The 22,041-nt window shown below is 44.3% G+C and overlaps 1 protein-coding gene across 1 annotated transcript; it reads left to right on the top strand.

The window, feature by feature from the left end:
• Positions 1–610: 610 nt before the first annotated feature.
• Positions 611–20,500, top strand: WFDC1 (WAP four-disulfide core domain 1). Its single transcript, XM_083752941.1, has 6 exons — positions 611–1,153; positions 12,955–13,150; positions 14,369–14,452; positions 15,995–16,135; positions 16,804–16,845; positions 19,791–20,500. The coding sequence occupies exons 1-6, from the start codon at positions 1,028–1,030 to the stop codon at positions 19,847–19,849; spliced, it is 648 nt and encodes a 215-aa protein (XP_083609067.1). The 5' UTR covers positions 611–1,027; the 3' UTR covers positions 19,850–20,500.
• The last annotated feature ends 1,541 nt before the right edge of the window (positions 20,501–22,041 follow it).

The following is a 22,041-nucleotide window of genomic DNA, read 5'->3' as shown; positions in this document are numbered from 1 at the left end:
TGGTGGGGTAACTCTGTGTCTGGGCTGTGCCATTGCAGACCACATGTGACGGGGTCGAGACAGAGGAGAACTTGGAGTCAGATCACATTTGAAGGTGAACCTAGCTAATCTGCATTTTCTGAAACAATGCATGGACCAAAATGCAGGCACCCTTTGAAATTTGGACTTCTCTGAGTTTTTGCAATGCGGTTCTCCTCCCACTCCAGCCAAGTGATGTGTTCAAAAATGCATGTACTAGGGTAAAAATGCATATGCGTCCATGAAAAACAACATCCAAAAATGCATGATCCTAGAGGAAGTTGCTTTGCAAAACAAGTATATTCAAAGAAATTGTGTACTAATATGTGCATATTAGGAGAAAAATGCTTATGAATTTTATTGAGGACTTTAAAAAAGATCCATTAGAAAACAGATGCAGAGAACCAAACACAAGATTGGAAAAATGAGAAACTGTTCGAAAGAGAAATTGACTACACTAGTCATTGCGAGGAGCCTTGCCATGGGAAGACTTGAGAGATTTTGCTTGTGCTTGCCCTGCCTATTCCTTGGAGACCTTTAAAAAACAAAAAAACAAATTCGGCTACCCCCCCCCCCATTCCCTCCTTACAGCAGCTGTCATCTGATCCTCTCGTTCTCTCTGGCTTTGAATGGGCCTCTCTCTCTCTAGGAGTGCCAGATGTTGAAACAAAGGTCTAAAAATAATCTTTCCATCTTTCCAGGGAGGTGGGGGGCACAGCCGTTGGAGCAGCTGCGAGATCGGACAACCTGATCAAACTTGGAGCACGAAACTTCTCCGACAACGTTCTCAGTCGCACCCAGAGCTCCTATAACCGTCTTTTAGGACTAATAGCTGTGTGTGCTTGCATGCAAGGGGCTGGCTGAGCTGGACTTTTGCCTGACAAAACCAACCTCCCCTTTCTGCTCTAAAGAAATCTGAAGCCAGCCTCGTCCTTGCTGAATTTGGAGTCGGGGAGTTGTTAATTGTTCACGGTGTAAGGAGAAGAGACGGGTCTGTGCGTGTGTCAGAATGGGGTGCAGACAGCATTTCTTGGTGGTCACTTTGTGTTTGACGCTTCTCCTATCCCCGCATTGCTGCTGTGGAAAAAAGCGCTGGAGAAGAGCCTCATACCTGAAGCTGGCAGAGAAATATGATGTAAGTAGATTTGGCTTGGAAGATTTGGAGGGCAGGGAAACCAGAGGTGTGGGGGGGGGGCATAGTCTAGTGGTAGAATATGCAGAAGGGCCCATGTTTAATCCTTGGCTTTTCTGCCTGAAACCCTTGAGAGCCACTGCCAGTCTGTGTAAACAGTACTGAGCTAGATGGATTTAGTGGGCTGACTTAGTGCAATGCAGCTTCCCGTGTCCTGAAGAAGTGTGCTGCATTTGGGAATGGATAATGCATTGGGTCTTCCTTAAAGGAAAAATCAGAGGTGCACAAGCAAAAGAAATGGGGTATCTTTAGAGGTTACCCAGTAGATCAATGGATTTGGGTCTACTCTATGAGTATTATTTGCCAGGAAATCACTTTTTCCCCTTTTAAAAATCTTGTAAACCACCCCTGCTTCAGTTTCTGCAGCTCTCCTCTCTGCAAATAAGTGAATAAAGGGGGGAAATAATCTATAACACAGGACTAAATAACCAAGAACCAGAGGTTTGATTGGGAATATGCAGACAGGGGCTAAACCCACACCCTAAAGGTCCCCATTCAATTCTAAGGGACACATAAGACATAATTGGTCCCTTAGAATTATTATTTATAACCTGCCTTTCATAAAGAGGATCTCAGCACAGGGTAGAAAATATAGATTCCACAAAATTACGCTCTGCCTCTACTTTCAGTGGCAGTAATACTTTATGAATGCTGGTTGCTGGGAACAACAGATGCTTGTGAGTTTCCCACAGGCATCTGGTTGGCCACTGTGAGAACAGGATGCTGGACTAAAGGGGCCACTGGCCTGATCCAGCAGGGCTCTTGTGTTCTTACATAAAAATAGCCACAAATCATTTTGAAAGTCTAGGATGGCAACCTTACCTTTTTTACCTGGGACTAAGCCCCATCGAATTCAATGGGATCTAGATACATAGAGCAGCTGATTTTACTTTCAATAAAGTTTTAAAACAGCGATAATTAAGAGGGACATATGTTTATAATTTTACTAAAAAGCCAGGAAATTATATGAGCAGAGCAGATTCAATGCAGCCATATAACTGAAAATAAAGTGTGATGTCAGATGTTGTCTTGAAATGGAATATGGTACACATTTCTTTAAATTTATTAGGGGTTTGCCTTCTATGATGATTTCTTGTTTGTTTAATTGGGAATGCTTATATGAAGCATTGATTCTTTTGTGCCTCCGTGTGTGATCAATTGTTTTCAAATTATTGAATTCTTTGGGTTGACTCCATCCCTAGTATTTCTCCTCTATGAATCTGTGCTTTTGATGTGACACTAATACGGATGTCTTGATCATTACATTAACTGAATGAGTATGTATGCTAGGCTGTTCTGACTGCCAGTTAGATGCTGGAATAGATGGGCCTTTAGATGGACCCCAGAAGGGCTCTTCTTACTTTTGGTCTTGCCCTCTGGTGTGTGTGTGTGTGTGTGTGTGTGCGTGCGTGTGTGTGTGTGTGTGTATGTGTATATATATATATATATATATATATATATATATATATATATATATCTTATTTTAAAATTGGAGAGAGGGCTCCTGCAGTGACTCTTTTATTTCCTTTGTTTCTAACCCACTTTTCCTCTAAGGAGCTCAAGGTGGAATCCATGGTTCTTCCTGTTTGCCATTTCATCCACAAACAAGCCTGGAAGGTAGATTAGAGTGCCGGACTGTGATTGGCCCAAGGCCAACTAGTTTTATGGCCCAGTGGGGATTTGAACCCTGGTCTCCCAGCTTCTGATCTGACACTCTAACTTGCCGTCTTCTCTTTTCTCTTGCATTCTGGAGATCTCTCTGGATTGGGTGTGGGTGTGGGTGTATTTAGGAAGCTTGCTGTTACTTGCCTCTCCTCTTCCAAAGATGCCTTCATGGTATTTGCACTTTGGGCAAGCTGCCAATCATGTGATATGCTGAGCTAGCAAGGTTCAGGATTCCTCTCCCCTGCCGCCCACCCTCCTGCATGTTGAAGGACCACTGTCTTTGAATATGCCCCAAGGAGAAATGTAGACAGGTCTTCTCCAGAGGGTGGGCTCATCACTGGGGCTTGGTTTCAGTGTAGGGGATAAGCAGGCCCCATAGCATGAAAACTGCAGGGTGGGGCATGATGGTTGATTTATATGCCCATTTTTGACCCAAAGGTCTCCAGAGCAGCACATTAATGCAAAAACAGAAACAAAACAAAACAAAAATGCAATGACAGTGCAAGCCTAACTGAGTCTACTTAGAAGTAAATCCCATCGAATTCCATGGGGTTTGCTCCAGGAAAGTGCGGCTAGACTTGTAACCTAAAGTCAATTATCAGACTCACATAACAATACACCAGCTCCAAGCATGACATGCAGACACCCACATCCCATTCCCAGAAGTGGGAGGACTCATAGCCACATCCATCCGGATCCATGGCTGAGCCCTTTCTGTCATTGCTTCCATCAAAGCAGCAAGAGCACTGGAGGTTTCTATGCCTGCAACAGAGAGGCTTGAGAAGATGGACTTAGGGACATTGGAAGTCATGTTCTATTGAGCACTCATCCATCTAGCTCAGAATTCTGGCCCTGACTAGCCAGGCTTTGATATTGCTGAGAGAGGCAGGATAATGACCACAGAGTTGAAAGAAAGTGGCTGGGTGGAGAGAGCTAGGTTAGGCCCCATCTGCACCATCCCCCCCCCCCCAAATCATGCCACTTTCACCTGTCATGGCTTCCCACAAAGAATCCTGGGAACCATTGTTTGTTCAGGGTGCTGAGAGCTATTTGGAGAACCAAATTTCCCCCCACAAAGTTGCAATTTTAAGAGGTTCCTGGGATGAGGGAGTGGTTGCTAAACCACTCTGGGAGCTGAGGGGAATAGGGATGATTGGGTCCTAGTTCTGGGTTTCTCTCAGGCACCCAGTTAGCCACTATGAGAACTGAACACTATATTAGATGGGCCACTGGCCTGATTCAGTAGGCTCTTGTGTTTTTATGTGTATGTCTAAATGGCTGGTAAAGAACAGGTGTGTTGCCATAGAGACAACTGGGTAGTGATGCTTTCTTAGGAGATGGGTAGCCCTCCATCCTCCACGCTCTCAGCTGGCTGGAAACTAGCTTTGGGGATCCCAAACTTAATGTGGAAGCATGATATGATGGAGTGTTACTGCTGCCTTTCCATCTTGTGCTCAGGTTCTCTCTCTCTCTCTCTCTCTCTCTCTCTCTCTCTCTCTCTCTCTGTGTGTGTGTGTGTGTGTGTGTGTGTGTGTATTAAAGACACCAGAGACTTCATTGGCCTTCAGTCTAAGGAAACTGAGCCTTTGGGGCAGTGATGGCCAAACCTCTTGGCCCTCCAGCTGTTTAGGGACTACAACTCCCATCATCCCTAGCTAACAGGACCAGTGGTCAGGGATGATGGGCGTTGTAGTCCCAAAACAGCTGGAGGGCCAAGTTTGCCTAACACTGCCTTAGGGTTTCTTGGCGCTAACAAATTGGGGTGTGTGCAGTGATATATACTGACAGGAGCAGTGCTTTTTTTTCCTAAAAAAACGTTTAGGGGTACTCTCATTTTGACTCAAGAAAATCACCATTTTATACATAGTTCAAATTGGGGAAAATAAATACAGTAAATGGACAAAAGTACAAAGATTCACAAAATGTTTAGGGGTATGCATACCCCTGCGTCCCCCATTTAAAAAAGCACTGGAGAGGAGCCAAGTGGTATTGGGTGGGGTTGAGCGTCTTCAGAGAGGAAATCTACTGTAGGTCAGGTGGAAGTCAAAAGGGCCTCAAGTATTGTTTGAGGTTGAAAAGACGAGGCGTTTTAATCGCCGTTTCCTTGAAAGCTCATTTCCTATTATTGTTAGCAGGAACTCTCTAGGATTACTAAGAACGGAAAGTGATCAAAAGGCAGCAGAGAGGACTCTCCTTGAAAAAGGAAGGCATTAAAAGGGGTGATTTCAGGGGGACTTAGGTCAGGGAATTGATTAGTTTTAAAGTCCACTCATAAATTAGATTGGAAGGGAAGGGAGTTGTTATTAGTAGACAGGTTCTGCACTATTTTGCTTCTATGTGGTCCATTAGGTCAAGAACAGACACACTCAGGTCTGAAACACACTTATTCAGAAATAGGTGGGAGAATCTCTCAATTTCTATTTCTCAGGCCCCTTCACCCCCCCCACCCTGCAAAAAATAAATCATAAACATCTGAATTTCAGTTATCTGAGTTTCCCTATCAGTTTGTGATTTATTTATTTTTAAAAGGTCCTCTCAAAAATTCACCAGCATTTTAATGGGCAATCCTCCTAACAGACATGCTTCTGTATGAAATTTTGTCTAATATGCATGCATTTTGGCAAGTGCTTTTCTCTAATATCCATTTCTGTAAGTTGTTTTCATTATTATATGGATTTTTATGCACGCTTTTCTCTACGATGTGCATTTTTGCACACGACTCGGCTGAAGAATTGCACTGCAAATTCAGAAATGTGCAAATAAAGGATGGCTGTCTTTCAGTTTGCATATTGTTTTGGGAGCTGTGAATTAAGTGGGTTCATGCTGAAATGCAAGTCAACAGCTCCCAATGGGTTCAATACGTTATTCCTAAGAATACGGTCGGGTAGCTTTTTTAAATTAATAATCCAACAAGAATGATGTAGAGAGTTGCTATGAATTTAGATACATGCAGATAACATGGATCAGAAAGCATTGCACGAACCATCATCTGTTCTACAGATGTGTTGATGGGTCCTTTTTTTCGTTCCCCCGCCCTGCCTGAAACTTTGAGTTCACAGCTAGAATGTGGCTGGCCACCTCTTCAAATGAATTTCATTGGAACTCGACATCACACTATTATGATCATTCTGTTGAAATGCTTTTATAAATGCATATACCTTTCCATTCCATCATATCCTCCCCCAAAACCTCACATTACAAACACACACACACCCCATTTCATTTGGAGAATAAAGCGTCAGAAGGCCCACTTTCAACTCAAAACTCAACCATGGGTTCACCTAGAGGCCTCTTTTCTAAAACATGAACTCTGTCTGCATCGGTGAACACATGGGAGTTTCTGGTGCTACCTGGAGCAAAGCATTCCTGATCCATGTGTTAACCATAATGAAGCAAAGCAATTTGTCAAACAGCGACCCCCTAGTGGCAGAATGCAGCAATAACCTTCTTATGCTGGGAGAAATCATACAGAGTGACACCTAGTGGCAGAACATGGTATTAGCCCTCCTATGATAAAGTCAGAGGTGGAAATGAGGGTGCTTACCTCCAGATTTATTGATGATAAGGAATGGAAGAAACCTAGCTGGTACCAGAAGAACAGACAGATTGAAGGTATTCAATACAAAGGAGCAATCCTGGGAGAAACGGAGAAAGGATTAAAATTGCAACAGAATATTCCGGAGACTGCAGGGACCTACAATAAGCTAGAAGTGAACAGACATGCATCTTCTAGAGGTGTTGTTTGCATACTGGAACAATGGGGCTTTGTCTCATAAACATAATGGCAATCAGATATGGTTTGTCAACATCATTTATATCATGTACTATGATAAAAATAGAGCTTGGTGTGTCTGTGGATTTTGTGTGTGTGTGTGTGTGTGTAGCTGCACAATCTCAGCCCAGAGGGATGACACAGTGGAACAGGAACAATGTTAACAGTATGGTAATACATGACAATTAGGCACGGTGCCCAAACCCTCCAGGATATGTTCTTTCCAGCTTACCTGTCATCCAGGTGCTACTGAACTGGAAAAGACCCCAGATGTTCTTAGATTAAAACGATCTGTGAGCAAAGGCGGGTGTACCAGGAGGCAAAAATGAAATACCTGCCTCGGGGATGTGGGGGGCAAGGAGCTGGTTGCCGTTAAGGTTGGAGATGGAGAGGCTAGACACAAGAGACCCAGTCTAGATCATTTGCACGGACACACACAAGCACACCCACCCACACCTTCCCACATAAAAGTGTTGCCTCCCCTCCCCCCAACCATTATTTGCCCATTAATAGGATAAGAAATCGCATCAGGAAAGTATTAAAGGGAAGACAACATTGCAAAGGGCCACAGGCGAGTGGAAAGTCATCTTTCTTGCATGCAGAAGGTCTTAGGTTTAATCCCCAGCATTTCAAGGTAGGGCTGAGAGAGACCCCTGTTGAAACCCTGGACAACTGTCAGTGTGGAAAATACTGAGCTAAATGGGCAGGTGTTCTGGCTCTGTATGGCAGCTTCCTACATTCCTGTTGCATTGAAACGCTAATTGGTGGAGTTCTGGGGTTTTGTTGCTCTTAAGGTAGCCAAGGTGTGTTTGTGAGTATGCTTTTTTCCTAGCAGTCTGCACTCTGCGCTCTTCCTCGACACATCCAAACAAACAATCAAACAAACAAACAAACAAGCCATGCCATTTTTAAACAAGGGCAGCCCAGATTTTTTAAGGCTCAGTAGGGAGTGACCCCTGGCTCCTTCTGATCACAGTCAGGTATGTCAGGTATCTCAAATATCTCAGGTATGCTTTTTGTATTTGACTAGAACTGGTTGGGGGGAGATAGTGACTGCTAGGCATATGAGACATTGTGGGGGCAGGAGGGGATCAAGGCCTGTCATCACAAAGAAGAGACAATTAACTTCATTTGTGGACTTCTTCTCGGCTCAGCATCTGACTCTACTGTCTGCTTTCAGAATCCACACCACACCAATACTTCTATCCAAAGGGAGATTTTTTTTTTTTTTAAATATTTTTATTGCTTTTTAGAAATACAGAAAAAAGAATAAAGAGTGGTTATAAGAAGATAGGGTATAGGTAACAAGTTTCCATATTCTTTTTCCTTCTATTCTATAGGACTTCCCCACATCCTCCGAACCCTGCGTTCTCTGTCTTATAAAGCATCAGCAATTTGTTAACTTATTTCAAAACTTATTGTAACTTCCATTTTATCATGTTCCCTATTTTCAATTTTACTGTCGCTCAATTCTTATATGTTTTATATTAAACACAATAAAGTTATTTCATTATTTTACCTCTGAATTCTTATGTCTTAATTTTCATTCCAATAACTTACATTTGCTGAAGCTAGAATTTCCTGAAAGGTGCATTTTTTTTAACATTCATACAACTTATAATGTTTTTTCAAATAGTCCTTAAACTTTTCCCAATCCTCCTCAGTTGTTTCTTCTCCCGCGTCTCGGATTCTGCCAGTCATTTCAGCCAGTTCCATATAGTCCATCAACTGCGATTGCCATTCCTCCAGCGTGGGTAAATCTTGTATCTTCCAGTATTTTGCAATCAGGATCCTTGCTGCTGTGGTAGCATACATAAAAAAGGTTCTGTCCTTCTTAAGCACTCTCTGGTCCACCATGCCCAGAAGGAAGGCCTCTGGTTTTTTAGGTAAGGTAAATCTCAATACCTTTTTTAGTTCATTATGGATCATTTCCCAGAAGGCCTTCACTTTCGGGCAGGTCCACCAGAGATGGAAGAATGTCCCTTCCGCCTCTCCACATTTCCAACATTTGTTGTCAGACAGATGATATATCTTGGCTAACTTGACTGGGGTCATGTACCACCGGTATACCATTTTCATAATATTTTCCTTCAAGGCAGTACATGCCGTGAATTTCAAACCGGTGTTCCATAACCTTTCCCATTCTGCAAACATAATGTTATGCCCCACATCCTGAGCCCATTTTATCATAGCGGATTTGACTGTCTCATCCTGTGTATTCCACTTAAGCAGCAAGTTATACATTCTCGAAAGTAGTTTACTTTTTGGCTCTAACAATTCAGTCTCTAGTTTCGATTTTTCCACCTGGAATCCAACTTTTTTATCTATTTTAAATACCTCTTGAATTTGCGCATAGTGCAACCAATCTCGTACCTTAGTTTTCAATTTCTCCAAACTTAGCAACCTCCAATTGTCTCCAGTTTTTTCAATTATTTCCCAATATTTAGGCCAATGGGCCTCCATGTTGGGTCTCTTACGTGCCTTGGCCTCCACCAGTGAGAGCCACCTCGGAGTTTTACTCTCCAATAAGTCTTTGTATTTTATCCAGACCCTCCAAATTGCTCTTCTGACAATATGGTTTTTAAACAATTTGTGCACTTTGGCCTTGTCATACCACAAATATGCATGCCACCCAAACGCATTGTCAAACCCTTCCAGATCCAGGACATCAGTGTTCTCCAATAAAATCCAATCTTTCAACCAGCAGAAGGCTGCAGATTCATAATATAGCCTCAAGTCTGGCAGGGCAAATCCCCCTCTTTCTTTCGCATCAGTTAATATTTTAAACTTTATTCGGGGCTTTTTGCCCTGCCAAACAAACTTAGAAATATCCTTCTGCCACTTTCCAAAACATTCCATGGGGGTGTTTGCAAAGAGTTTGTGCCCACTTGCAAAAAGTTTATTAGGACTATTAAATGTTCTTCTTTTTAAACAAATGCACTTCATTTCCACGAGATGTGGGAATGACTGTTAACTTTGATGACTTAAATAGCACTAGAGTCGACACATTCCTGGAAGATTAGTCTATGAATGGCTATGAGCCATGATTGTTACAGAGGCAAAAGATCTAGAAATGTCTTGGCAAATTTTCAAATGAAAGGGTGGCTTCCATAACCACAACCTAAACAGACTCAACAAATTTAGGCAGCTGTGCTGATTTCTGTCTTGATACCCCACAAAGAATGACACATCATAGCATAAAATCCAGATTATTACAATCAGTTTACAGTCCCAGATCAGGGGAATGGACTACCTCAGAAGGTAGTGCGCTCTCCTTCATTGGAGGTTTTTAAACAGGTTTGATTGTCATCTGTCGGGGATTCCTTAGCTGTGATTCCTGCATTACAGGGGCTTGGGCTGGATGACTCTGGGTGTCCCTTCCAACTCTGCAATTCTATGAGGGGTGAGAAACCTTTTCTGGCTGGCAGGCCAGATCTTCATCTCTCCACCCTCAGAGGCCCAATCTGACAGGTGGGTGGGGCTGCCCACCTCTCAGTCACCAGGCATCATAGTGATGTCAAGTGATGCAATACTTGGAAGCCCTGACTTTTTACACCTCAGAGCACAGTATGGGGCTCTTTGAAGGCCCTTTTGCAAAAAGCCCCATGCTGTTTTTTGAACTGCCATATTTTTTTAGGTTTAAGGAGCAGCATGGGGTTGATAGCTGGATCTACACTGATTTGTTTAGCATTGTTAGGACTATGTTAGATATATTGTTCTAAAACGTCACAGGGCATACTTGTAAAATGAAGTGTTTCTTACCTTTGCTTTTTCTTAATAAAAATGCTGTTTCGCTGGTTGCTTGTTGCTCTGCGGCGCCTTCAGGTGTCACATTTTAATACTGCATAATGAAAGTTAAAAGTTGGATGTCATGTGTCCATATGGTTATCAAAACCGTTCCTTAACACCTCCTTAACATTAAAAACTATGGTGTAGGTTTGCCCCAAGGCTGCATGTGCCCTTTCCATTAGTGCAGGCTTTCTCAACCTTGGGTCCCCAGATGTTGTTGGACTACAACTCCCATCATCCCTAACCTGGCTAGCCCAGGATGATGGGAGTTGTAGTCCAAGAACTTCTGGAGAAGTTGAGAAAGGCTGTGATACAGGAGGGAAGCAGCGCCCTGTAGAAATGAACTCTCTGCTCATCAGCTGACAGGTGGGGGCTTCAAACCTGCTGGCTGCACAGGTCTGCTTTGCCAGGCTGTTCCCCGCACAGAATGCACAGACAAAGCAGATCTTACCAGGATTCAACCTCCTCCCGTGACATCAGCTGAATGGCCTTTATGGAGCAATATGGACTCCCTGGTGAGCCAAGATTGGCCCTGGGGCTGGATTTCACCTCCTTTGGAGTAGATAATCATGGTATAAAAATAAATTCACCTTGGAAAACACATTGAGGTATAACAAAATCTTCAACCAGCTGATGTGCAGCTTTAGCTTTTGAATAGAGGTGCAAACAATCTCTCACTAGAAACAAAATGCATCCCACACCACCCATAATGGAGATTTAAAAGGGTGTACCAAGGTGTGATGGGACGCGGGTGGTGCTGTGGGTTAAGCCACAGAGCCTAGGACTTGCCAATCAGAAGGTTGGCAGTAAGAATCCCCAACACGGGGTGAGCTCCCATTCCTTGGTCCCTGCTCCTGCCAACCTAGCAGTTCGAAAGCACCTCAAAGTGCAAGTAGATAAATAGGTACCGCTCCGGTGGGAAGGTAAATGGCGTTTCCGTGCGCTGCTCTGGTTCTCCAGAAGTGGCTTAGTCATGCTGACCAGATGACCCGGAAGCTGTCTGCGGACAAATGCCAGCTCCCTCGGCCTATAGAGCAAGATGAGCACCGCAACCCCAGAGTCGGTGACGACTGGACCTAATGGTCAGGGGTCCCTTTACCTTTACCTTTACCAAGGTGTGACAAAGGAAGAAGGAAGTGTCGGTTTAAAATGTAGCAAAATGTAACGGAAGGATTAAGAAAAGTTTTTGAAAGCACGATACGTGTTAATGGATGGTCCCTAAATTAACGGCTCTTCATAGCTGTTATCGCTGCCAGTTAGCGCCATCTGCTGGACCATCTGAGTAATGCAGACAACCCTCAAAATCTTAATGGCTGAAGTTAAGGCTGCATAGTGTACACACACACACACACACACACACACTCTTCTAATTAAAATGGTTAACAACATCTCAGTTACATTCAGTTGGTAGGTTTGGAAGTAGTTGCAGGGGAGAAACATGTAAAATCCTGAACTGGGAAGTTTCTACCTTGGATGATTATCTTCAAAATTAGGAATCCTCCCCTCTGTTTTAAAAGTCCTGTTTGAAGGAGTCCTCTATTTTAAAGGTTGTTTGATCCAAGTCTGGTTGAAAGATAAAACTCGCTAAGAAGAGAGAACAGAAGCCATACAGCTCACCTGGACAGAGTTGTCCCTACTTTGGAGAGATGTATTATATTTCTGTTTAAATTATAGTCATTATTTTTAAATTTATATGTATACATTAACTATGACATGCAGTGCAAATCTGTGTCCTCTTTTATCTTTCTTTCTTGGCAATACCTAAGGAGCCACCCTACCTCCTCCTCCAAAAGTGTCCCCCTTTTAAAGTAAAAAATAAAAAAATAAAGCATGGTGTTTGAATATGAATTATGAGACTCAGTGTGGCTTCCCTGGACTTTCTAGAACTGAAATTATTTTGGAACCAAAAGCATATATTAGAATTCCATGATTAATGTGCAATATAAAATATTGATACCTTTTGTTCTAAGGCCACCTCCAGACCGCCCATATTTTGCATGAGGGATTCAAGAATATACTAGGAAAATTGAGTTTGTGAATGAATGTGTTCTGTCATCCAAACACAAGAAATCCACTTAAACAAAAATCAACAATGGGCTCTTGAAGGTGGGAAAGTGATGGGGAAATGCATTGGAAAATGTGGAATGAAAAAATGATAAACAGGAAGCTGTATTACCACCCCCACAAGCAAATCAGGATGAGTGCGCAATAGATGATGTCCCCATAATAGTGCCCATCGGGACTGGCAAGTTGGAAAGGAGGAAGATCAACAGTAGGTGGCGCCAGAGCCAATGCTAGCCAAAGCCAATGAGCAGCACAGCCAACTGATTCTAGTTTTGAGACTAGGGAGGAGGAAGAAGGCAGTGCCAACCCCTTGGACTGCTTGTAAGTATGAAATCAGACAGGTGAGGAGTGGCTGGGGGCAGAATTAGGTTGGTGGGGCAGTGCCTTATTTCCCCCAAATAAACAAATCAGAATAAATGCTCAATAAAGACTGGATATGTTCTACCTCTTTTAGGACTACGAGTACCCCCTTCATTCCCATGGAACGCCTTACCAGAAGAACGACCGCTGCCCCCCTCCGCCACAGACGCTGCCTGACCGAGCGTGCGAGGTGCCCAGCTGTCGCTCGGACTCCGAGTGCGAGAGACACAAGCGCTGCTGCTACAATGGGTGCATCTATGCTTGCCTGGAGTCCGTGCCCCCACCTCCAGGTATGCCAGCCCATAATACATCATGCTGGACTAGATGAGGGGTGAGAGAGAGAAAGGGTGTTATTGATCTCTAGCGTAAAATATTCGATCAGAGGAATACATGGAGGTCTGCCTTTGGCAGATTGAAATATGGTAAGTGATGCTTCCAGGTTCAGCTGCATGGTATCAGATGTTGAGTGTTAAGGCTGAACTCCCACAGCAGTTTATTCCGTTTTTCCAGTGTTTCCCTAACTGTTAATTCCCAAATAATAATAAAAATTCCTTCCAGTAGCACCTTGGAGACCAACTAAGTTTGTTATTGGTATGAGCTTTCATGTGCATGCACACTTCTTCACACTAAAGCTCATACCAATAACAAACTTAGTTGGTCTCTAAGGTGCTACTGGAAGAATTTGTTTTTTATTTTGTTTTGACTATGGCAGACTAACATGGCTACCTACCTGTTAATTCTCACTTTATATTTGACCCTGGATAGCTCAGTGTGGTGCTAATGATGCCAAGGTTGCAGGTTTGATCTCTGTAAGAAGCAGTTGCATATTCCTGCATTGCAGAGGGTTGGACTAGATGATTGTCAGGGTCCCTTCCAACTTTGTGATTCTATGATCTATGAGATTTCAAATGACATAAAAGTCACTTCTGGAAATCTAGTAGAACATAGTGGAAGCTTATCGCTCAGTTCTGTGTTAATTACTTCCAGAAAATATCCACTTGGACGCCCATTAACCCAGAAAACCATGGGCGTAAAGGCCTTTCCTGTTTTTTTCATGGGGGGGGGGATAATGGGGGAACAGAAGCATACATGTGCTGAAAAGGTGTGGGAGAAGCCACATTGTCCAACGGTGTGTGTCAACGTTGTTCGTCACCATGTGAATGACATTTATCATGACCTGCAGGTATATTGATCAAAAAGCCACAGTTCCCTAATGCTGTAGGTACCGCCATGTGAAAGCAACGTTAGAAACCAGAACAGAAGCACTAGCATTATAATCAGGAAAACTAGTGAAATGTTCTGCATGTCTGAATGCAGCCAAGGAGGAAAATACCACCACCATCCCCCTGCTCATGAACTTCCCTGGAGTATCCGTCTGCCCACTGTCAATTGACAGATTACTGAGTGGCATCAACCAATGATCCATCATAGCACAGCAATCCTTGAGTTCTTCTATTCACTTTTCAGTGTTCTCATTCTCCATAACAATGTCTGGTTTCTTGGAACAGTTTTGGATTGGTTGGTTCAGCCCAAGCCACGCTGGCTGGGTGGAAATGGCTGGCTTCTCGACGGACCGGAAGAAGTTTTACAAGGTCAGAAAAATGTGTGCATCATTTGGAAGGTGTCAGAATATTGATACTGCTCTACAAATATGTTTCCCAATTTGGTTATAGCATTGTAGGATGGGTGAGGATTCTGGTAAAATGGTCAGACCAGTCTCTTTGTTAAGTTAAGGACTCTAGCTAGCCAGCAAAGTATTTCTTTGCATGTCTAAACAGTACAAATATTACTAGCTAGAGCAGGCATCCCCAAACTTGGTCCTCCAGCTGTTTTGGAACTACAGTTCCCATCATCCCTGACCACTGCTCCTGTTAGCTAGGGATGATGGGAGTTGTAGTCCCAAAACAGCTGGAGGGCTGAGTTTGGGGATGCCTGAGCTAGAGATACTTCCAGGAGATAGGGCTTCTCCCCTCACCTGTCTGGAGGTGATGCAATAAACAAGTGTAAGGCAACAGACCTGAGCTGGTCTTGACCGGAGCTAGGAAGATACAGAGGTCTGGCTTGCTCTCTGTGCTGAACCCCAAGCTATGGCTTTGGGGCACAGACACGCCCCCCCGCAAGAAACCTAATGGAGAAGCAAAAATACTACGAGCTCTTCCATCTTATGCCCAGCTTGTGCATATGTGTAAACAAATAAAAATATACCACCATCTCTGGTGACCTTCATTCCAAGGAAACCCAAACTGCCCTATGTGCTGGAACCCCTGAAATCTCCACTTGGAGAGTGGAGAGTGTGTAACAATAGGAAGTTGCCTCCCATCCAGACCAGTAATGTCTACTCTGACTGGCAGCGGCTTTCCAGAGTCTCAGGCAAAGACTTTGTCTGTTCTCTGGTCCTTTTAAGTGGAGACACTCTGACACTGTGTGAGGGTTCTCTGCTATGGCTCCCCAGAGAAAGGCAGCAAAAGCTAACTTAACCTGGTCTCTTTTCTAGCAAGATTCTCTCTCTCTGTCTCTGTCCCTCTCTGATGTTGCCAGCTGATCATGAAAAACTGAATTGGCATGCTCTTGTGCTTTTAAGCACACTTCAGTATGCAGAAATCAACTCACAAAACTTTTCACAGCACAGAGATAAACGTGATCACCTGCTAATGCCCACACACCAAGCAGCTGTTAAAAAGCAGAAAAGGCTGGAGCAGGATGAAAGCTGGCAACCTTGTACTCTTGGGCCAAGGCTTTGGACTTCCTTTGGAAAAGCTACTTTAATTCATATAGCCTAATAGAGATGAGCAATCAGGGTTATCTAATGATGAGGAAAAATGCTCTCCCCTCCCCACAAAGCCAATTGATTTGCAACTGTCCCTGGCAGAGATCTGAGTCCAAGGCTCAAGGGAGAAACATTGAAAGACATAGTGGGCCACTAACTGAGCAGAGAGGTTTTGTGGGCACATAACTGCATCCATGTCATGTTCTTGTCACCTTTGGGCTGAGAAGGCAACCAGCAAACCAAGCCAGCAAGGAGAACCCTTGAGCATGGCTTGGTCAACTCAGCAGCCTCAACACGCTAAGCCAGATGCACCTTTGGCCTGGACTGGTGGGGACCTTCTCATGTTCTCCTACCACTCTTTCCACAGCCGAAGCATGCAGCACTACAGAAGATGGAGACGAACCTCTGCACTGCCCAACAGGATATGAATGCCACATCATTAATCCTGGCAACGCCGCTGAGGGCATTCCCAACAGGGGCCAGTGTATCAAGCTTCGTGGGAACTCTGGTAGGTCTACACATGCCCTTGACCTTCTGAGGGTCAAGAGGTGGAACAACCACAAACGTGACTCTTGTGTACAGCAGGGTACATTTCTGCCACACACAAATCAGAGGTTTCTATGCATGCACCTCTCCATTTTGGCAAGCAGGATTGAAGACACATTCCAGCAAAAGTGCTTGAGAAGAGCACAAATGGGGGGTGGGGTGCCACATGGCCTGAGGTTTCCCACCTCTGATCCATACACATAATGTGCGAGTCAATGCCGATCTTTTCTGATTCTTCTGTACTTCTGGCTTCCAGACACTAGGTGTGACTGTAAGTGTTCTGCAGATCATTGAGAAGGAAAAGCCAACATGGTGCCCTTCAGATTTTTTGGGACTGCAGCTTCCATCATTCCCAGCCAGCATGACCAATATTCAGGGATATTGGGAGTTGTGGTCCACAACTTCTGGAGTCCACTGCATTGGCTACACACTGGTATAGAGGAAACTGGGTAAGCTCCCTATAATGTCCGGAGTTCACATTTGTTACTGTCTCATTTCTAAAGGGCTGTGCAACATAATGGTTTCAGCAAAGTCAGGAGAACATCCAGCCAGAATGTTGTTGTGGTCAATGCAAGATAGTCATTCCAATTTTACTATCTGGAGCTCATTTTCATTTGTTTTTCTCCCCAGATGGGTGGAATCTAAGGCCTAAATATTACAAGGAATATTTTGGTAAGACTCCACCATTGCGATTTGGATCATGACAAATTCAGCTTAAATGCATATTGCTGTTTGTTTGTTTGCTTGCTTGTTTGCTTGCTTGCTTGTTTATATATATATATATATATATATATATGCAGGTTTTGGTGTCCTCGGGTGTCTTCCCGTGTAAAAGTTGGGGTGTCTAGGCGACGTTTCGACGAGGTCTCACTCGTCATCTTCAGGCTGGTGCTTTCGGCTTCTTGTTACTGGAACAGAGCGGGATCTCAATGTTTGAGTTCCTATAAATACTGTAGAGGGGGTGTGGTGTCTAGCCTCCAATGTTCTGGGCAGAGAGGAAGTTCCCAGGCTAGTGTGCCTTTTCTTCTTTTGTTCCTTAATTACTTGAGAGATACCTTGAGTGATTTCTTGAGTGATATCCTGAGTACCACTTAGGTGGGTCATTAGGTGTGGATTAGTTGCTAAAGTCTTTGTGTCTTGACCTCTTGAACTTTGTGAAGAGTTTTCCTGAGAAGATGGCTGTATTGCACTTAGTTGTGCTTTGGCTTGGCTTCGTGTATAGGGGCGAGCTGTGGTTTTGTGGCTTGTGTCAGCCAGATCTGTGTAGGGATTGCAGGGGGGTGCAGCATCCGGAGGTGCCACCATGGATTGGCTACTGGATGGTGTCAGTAATTCATCTGTGGAGAGGGTCTGGGTTTGGGTCTGGTGTGGTTGATTGGTGTTGGCGTTCTGTGTGCCTCTGGATCTGGTGTCAGTTTTTGTGGGGAAGGCTAATTTCCAGATGTCTGGCAAGCGGGATGTGTCGTCACGCTTGTTCATGTTGTGAGGGTGTTTCTCTATCTCGATGGCTTCCATGATTATTCTCTTGTGGTGATGTTCCGTGTTAAAGAGCAATTTGGAATCTGCAAAATTAATTTCGTGTCCTGTTTCTTTCATGTGTTGGAAAAGAGAGGAAGTTTTTTCTTCTTTTTTGACGGCATTCTTGTGTTCTGCGATACGTGCATTTATTCGTCTGTTTGTTTGTCCAATGTACGTGGCTGGGCAGACTTTGCAGGGTATTTCACCAATCAACCACACCAGACCCAAACCCAGACCCTCTCCACAGATGAATTACTGACACCATCCAGTAGCCAATCCATGGTGGCACCTCCGGATGCTGCACCCCCCTGCAATCCCTACACAGATCTGGCTGACACAAGCCACAAAACCACAGCTCGCCCCTATACACGAAGCCAAGCCAAAGCACAACTAAGTGCAATACAGCCATCTTCTCAGGAAAACTCTTCACAAAGTTCAAGAGGTCAAGACACAAAGACTTTAGCAACTAATCCACACCTAATGACCCACCTAAGTGGTACTCAGGATATCACTCAAGAAATCACTCAAGGTATCTCTCAAGTAATTAAGGAACAAAAGAAGAAAAGGCACACTAGCCTGGGAACTTCCTCTCTGCCCAGAACATTGGAGGCTAGACACCACACCCCCTCTACAGTATTTATAGGAACTCAAACATTGAGATCCCGCTCTGTTCCAGTAACAAGAAGCCGAAAGCACCAGCCTGAAGATGACGAGTGAGACCTCGTCGAAACGTCGCCTAGACACCCCAACTTTTACACGGGAAGACACCCGAGGACACCAAAACCTGCATTCCTGTACCCGTGAAAATCTACGAAAGCAAATATATATATATATATATATATATATATATATATATATATATATATATATTGCTTTTTTGGCCCTGAAAAGTGCCCCCAAAGTGGGTTACAATAGAATAATTAATGCACAATAGAACAATAGTATAATTAATGCACAATAAAAGTCAGTTTAAACACACACACACATATAGCCAAGAGCAGAATGAGATAACTCAGACATATTAACAATCATCCAATGGTCCACTTGAACCACCATGAATTCCTTCCTAGGATTCCAAGCCAGTTGCTGGAAACTGCAAGCGGGGAGAGGGCTGCTGCTTTTGGGATTCCCAAAGACTGGGCCCTATGGGAAAAGGTTGTTGGACTAGGTTGGCCTTTGGCCTGATCCAGCAGGCTCTTCTTCATGCATTGCATGGTTAAACTATGGAACTCATTCCAGGGGAGGCAGCGGTGGCCACCAACTTGGTGGTATCATTGGCTATTAGTCATGGGCTATCATTGGCTATTAGTCATGGTAGCTACGCTCTGCCTCCACAGAGGGAGGCAGCAATGCTTCTGAATACCAGTTGCTGGAAACCACAGGCAAAGAGTGCTCAAAGGTTGCCCAAAGGCATTTGGATAGCCACTGTGAACAGGATGCTGGACTACATAGGCCATTGGCCTGATCCAACAGGGCTCTACATATGTAAACAACTGCTATTCTCTTCCTATCCCACTGTCCTGCCCATGAAGCAGGTCTTCACCTTGTAATTCTATAACCCCATTACACCATCAGGAGTTCAGCCTACACTCGAGTAGGACCTTGGCAGAGACACATGCCTTGTCTGGCATGTTCCCTCCCTCCTGGTCAATCGTTCGGGAGCTTCATAAGCTTTCTTCTGCCGGAACATCACAGCGACCGATGCCAACCGACACTGGCACACTTAGGGATCCGCAGAGTTTGCGCATCATGCATGTGACTGACCTCAGCAACTCAGTATGTTGGCTAATCTACTTTATTTACATATAAACACACATGGAGCACTGCAACATGGCTCCCTCTCTCTCTAGCATCAGACAGCAAAGAGAAAAAGGACAAAGGACAATAGTCCCACTTAATGGAACACAGTAACACAAACATCCTGTCTTCGTCACTTCCCACTCTGTGGAGTCAAAACATATACCGTCATGTGATAGACAAAAATCCCATGACTGCAATCATGGGGAGGTAATTCTAAAATACACCATGATATTCTTGAATGGATTCACATTCTTAAATGTTCATGTTTAACATCTATTCTGCCCATTGTTGTTTTACAGGAGGCAGTTCCAATAACGTGGTGGGCTACGTCAAACAACAGCAGAAACACCTTGGTTAACTCCGGCAAAGCCTTCAGGGGGATTCTCCCAATAAATGGGGACACGGCGTGAAAATGCGCAACGATGCCTCTGCTTTCTGCTGCAGCTCTCAGGTCTTCCCCACAATCTAAGATCCAGAACAAAACAACATGGCACCTTCGAGATGTCGTTGCATTAAAGCTCCCATCAAAGCCCAGGTAGCCTGCTCAGCGGCCAAGGACCATGGGAGTCATTTCCCAACATCTTATTGAGGGCACTGCATTAGATACCCCTGTCCTGAATTCCTGGTGGTGCCCTAACATTGTTAGACTCCAACTCCCATCAGCCCTGGCCAGCATGGCCAATAGTCAAGGATGATGGCAGCTGTAGTCCAAGTACATCTGGAGGGTCCATCACTTTGGCTACCGCTGGCCCCGACCAGTGATAAGACTCAGATAGGAAACCATGTCTTGTAGAGAAATGCTGAATAAACACAGATCTTAACTCCTAGTTACCTTGATCACACTTTCACCTGTCACTTTGCACTGCATTCTTAAAAGCCACTGTATTCTTCTCTGTGTTTTCTGAGCTTGACTTTTCGCTATCATTCATATTTTGATAATAGAATTTCTGATTGGCAGTAGCGTCTTCTCATTTGCACACACAAAATAAATGCATTTTGTCCAGTGAAACTGCCCTGTCTATTTATTTCTTTTGGTGCAGTTCAAATGGAGCGGCCCTGTATGATATAGGAGAACAGATTTCCGTCCCCCTGCCCTTGCCCAGATACCAACTGCTTTGGAAATACAGCTAATCTGCACATGCCAAGTGTATTATCACCATTCCTTCTATTTCCAGTGTCCAGACTGTGATGGCAATATAGGAACAGGTGGTATGGTGTTATGGACTAGGACTAAGACTAAGAGATCAGGGTTCAAATTCTGCTCACAGGGTGGTCCAGTCGTTGTCTCTCAGCTGAACAGGGTTGTGAGGAAAGGATGGGGAGAGGGAGGTCTTGAGCTCCTTGGGGGGAAAGGTAGGGCAATAAATGTTAAAATAAATGCAAATAAAATCAGCAGCATTTGCACAGAAGAAAGAAGTTATCAGCAAGCTTGCAGAAATTCCAGATTTATGTAAACATACATATAACCTTTAGGAAAGGTTGGGGGCAGGAACAATAGCCCAATGAGGACTGAGCATGCTCAGTAGCCTCCATGCTGATGGACTGTTGGGGCAGGGCAATGAGAAATGGTGGTGAGAAATGGAATGGAATGGAAGGATGAAATCCTGAACAGCATTATGCCCCACTGCCACATTTTGTGTCGATGACCTCCTTGCAAATACAATCCATTTGTATGCAGATGATTCATTTATAAATGAGGTGGATGTCAGGCATCCACTTTGCTTTGTCCCAGCTCCTGCCAACCTAGCAGTCTGAAAGCATACCAGTGAATGTAGATAAATAGGAACCGCTGTGGTGGGAAGGTAAACAGCATTTCTGTGAGCTCTGGCTTCTGTCACTGTGTTCCGTTGCACCAGAAGTGGTTTAGTCATGCTGGCCACATGACCCAGAAAGCTGTCTGTGGACAAATGTTGGCTCCATCGGCCTGAAAGCAGAGATGAGCGCCACACCCCATTGTCAAATTTGACTGAACTTAACTGTCCAGGGATCCTTTACCTTTTCTCCAACCAAGGACCCTTCCAGTGGTGGCTGGTGCCCATTGAGGCTGGTAGGGTGGCAGGCAGGGAGCTGAACAGTAGGTGGCACCAGAACAAATGAGAGGCAGAACCACTTAATTCCAGTTTTGTTTCTATCCTCCCTGCTGAGTTCTATGAGGGCAATACTAGGAGGAGGAGGAAGCTGACAGGTAGTGGTGCCTCCCAGATTGGGTGTAAGTAAGAAGGCAGACAGGAGGGGGCTGCCCAAGGACCCACTGCTCACTGATGGCTAGGGTGGCCGTGTGCCCTACTTTGCAGAGGACACTCCTCCATGGGAAGACATCTCTATTTGGAGGGCTGTTTGATGCTGGGTACATTTAAAGATAAGCCTAAGAAAAGGGCTGCAGCTCAGCAGTAGAGCTGCCAGTCAGTGTAGACAACACTGAACTAGATGGACCAACGTTCTGATTCAGTATAAAGGCAGCTTTCTGTTTTTCTTCTAAGGGAAGACAGAAGCTTGGCTGGATCAATGCTGGATAAAGTTTCCTACAGAAACCTTTCAAGAGGATATTTT

This window comes from Podarcis gaigeae (assembly GCF_964106915.1).
Source record: "Podarcis gaigeae genome assembly, chromosome: 8".
Taxonomy (NCBI): domain Eukaryota; kingdom Metazoa; phylum Chordata; class Lepidosauria; order Squamata; family Lacertidae; genus Podarcis; species Podarcis gaigeae.
This window is presented reverse-complemented; position numbering and strand designations above follow the sequence as displayed.

What these genes read in the sequence shown, in the direction of transcription:
- WFDC1 (XM_083752941.1), top strand. Translation starts at nt 1,028, where the DNA reads ATGGGGTGCAGACAGCATTTCTTGGTGGTCACTTTGTGTTTGACGCTT. An exon ending in GTCCGTGCCCCCACCTCCAG is followed by an intron (nt 13,151 to 14,368) that starts GTATGCCAGCCC and finishes TTCTTGGAACAG; the next exon opens with TTTTGGATTGGTTGGTTCAG. An exon ending in ACCGGAAGAAGTTTTACAAG is followed by an intron (nt 14,453 to 15,994) that starts GTCAGAAAAATG and finishes CTCTTTCCACAG; the next exon opens with CCGAAGCATGCAGCACTACA.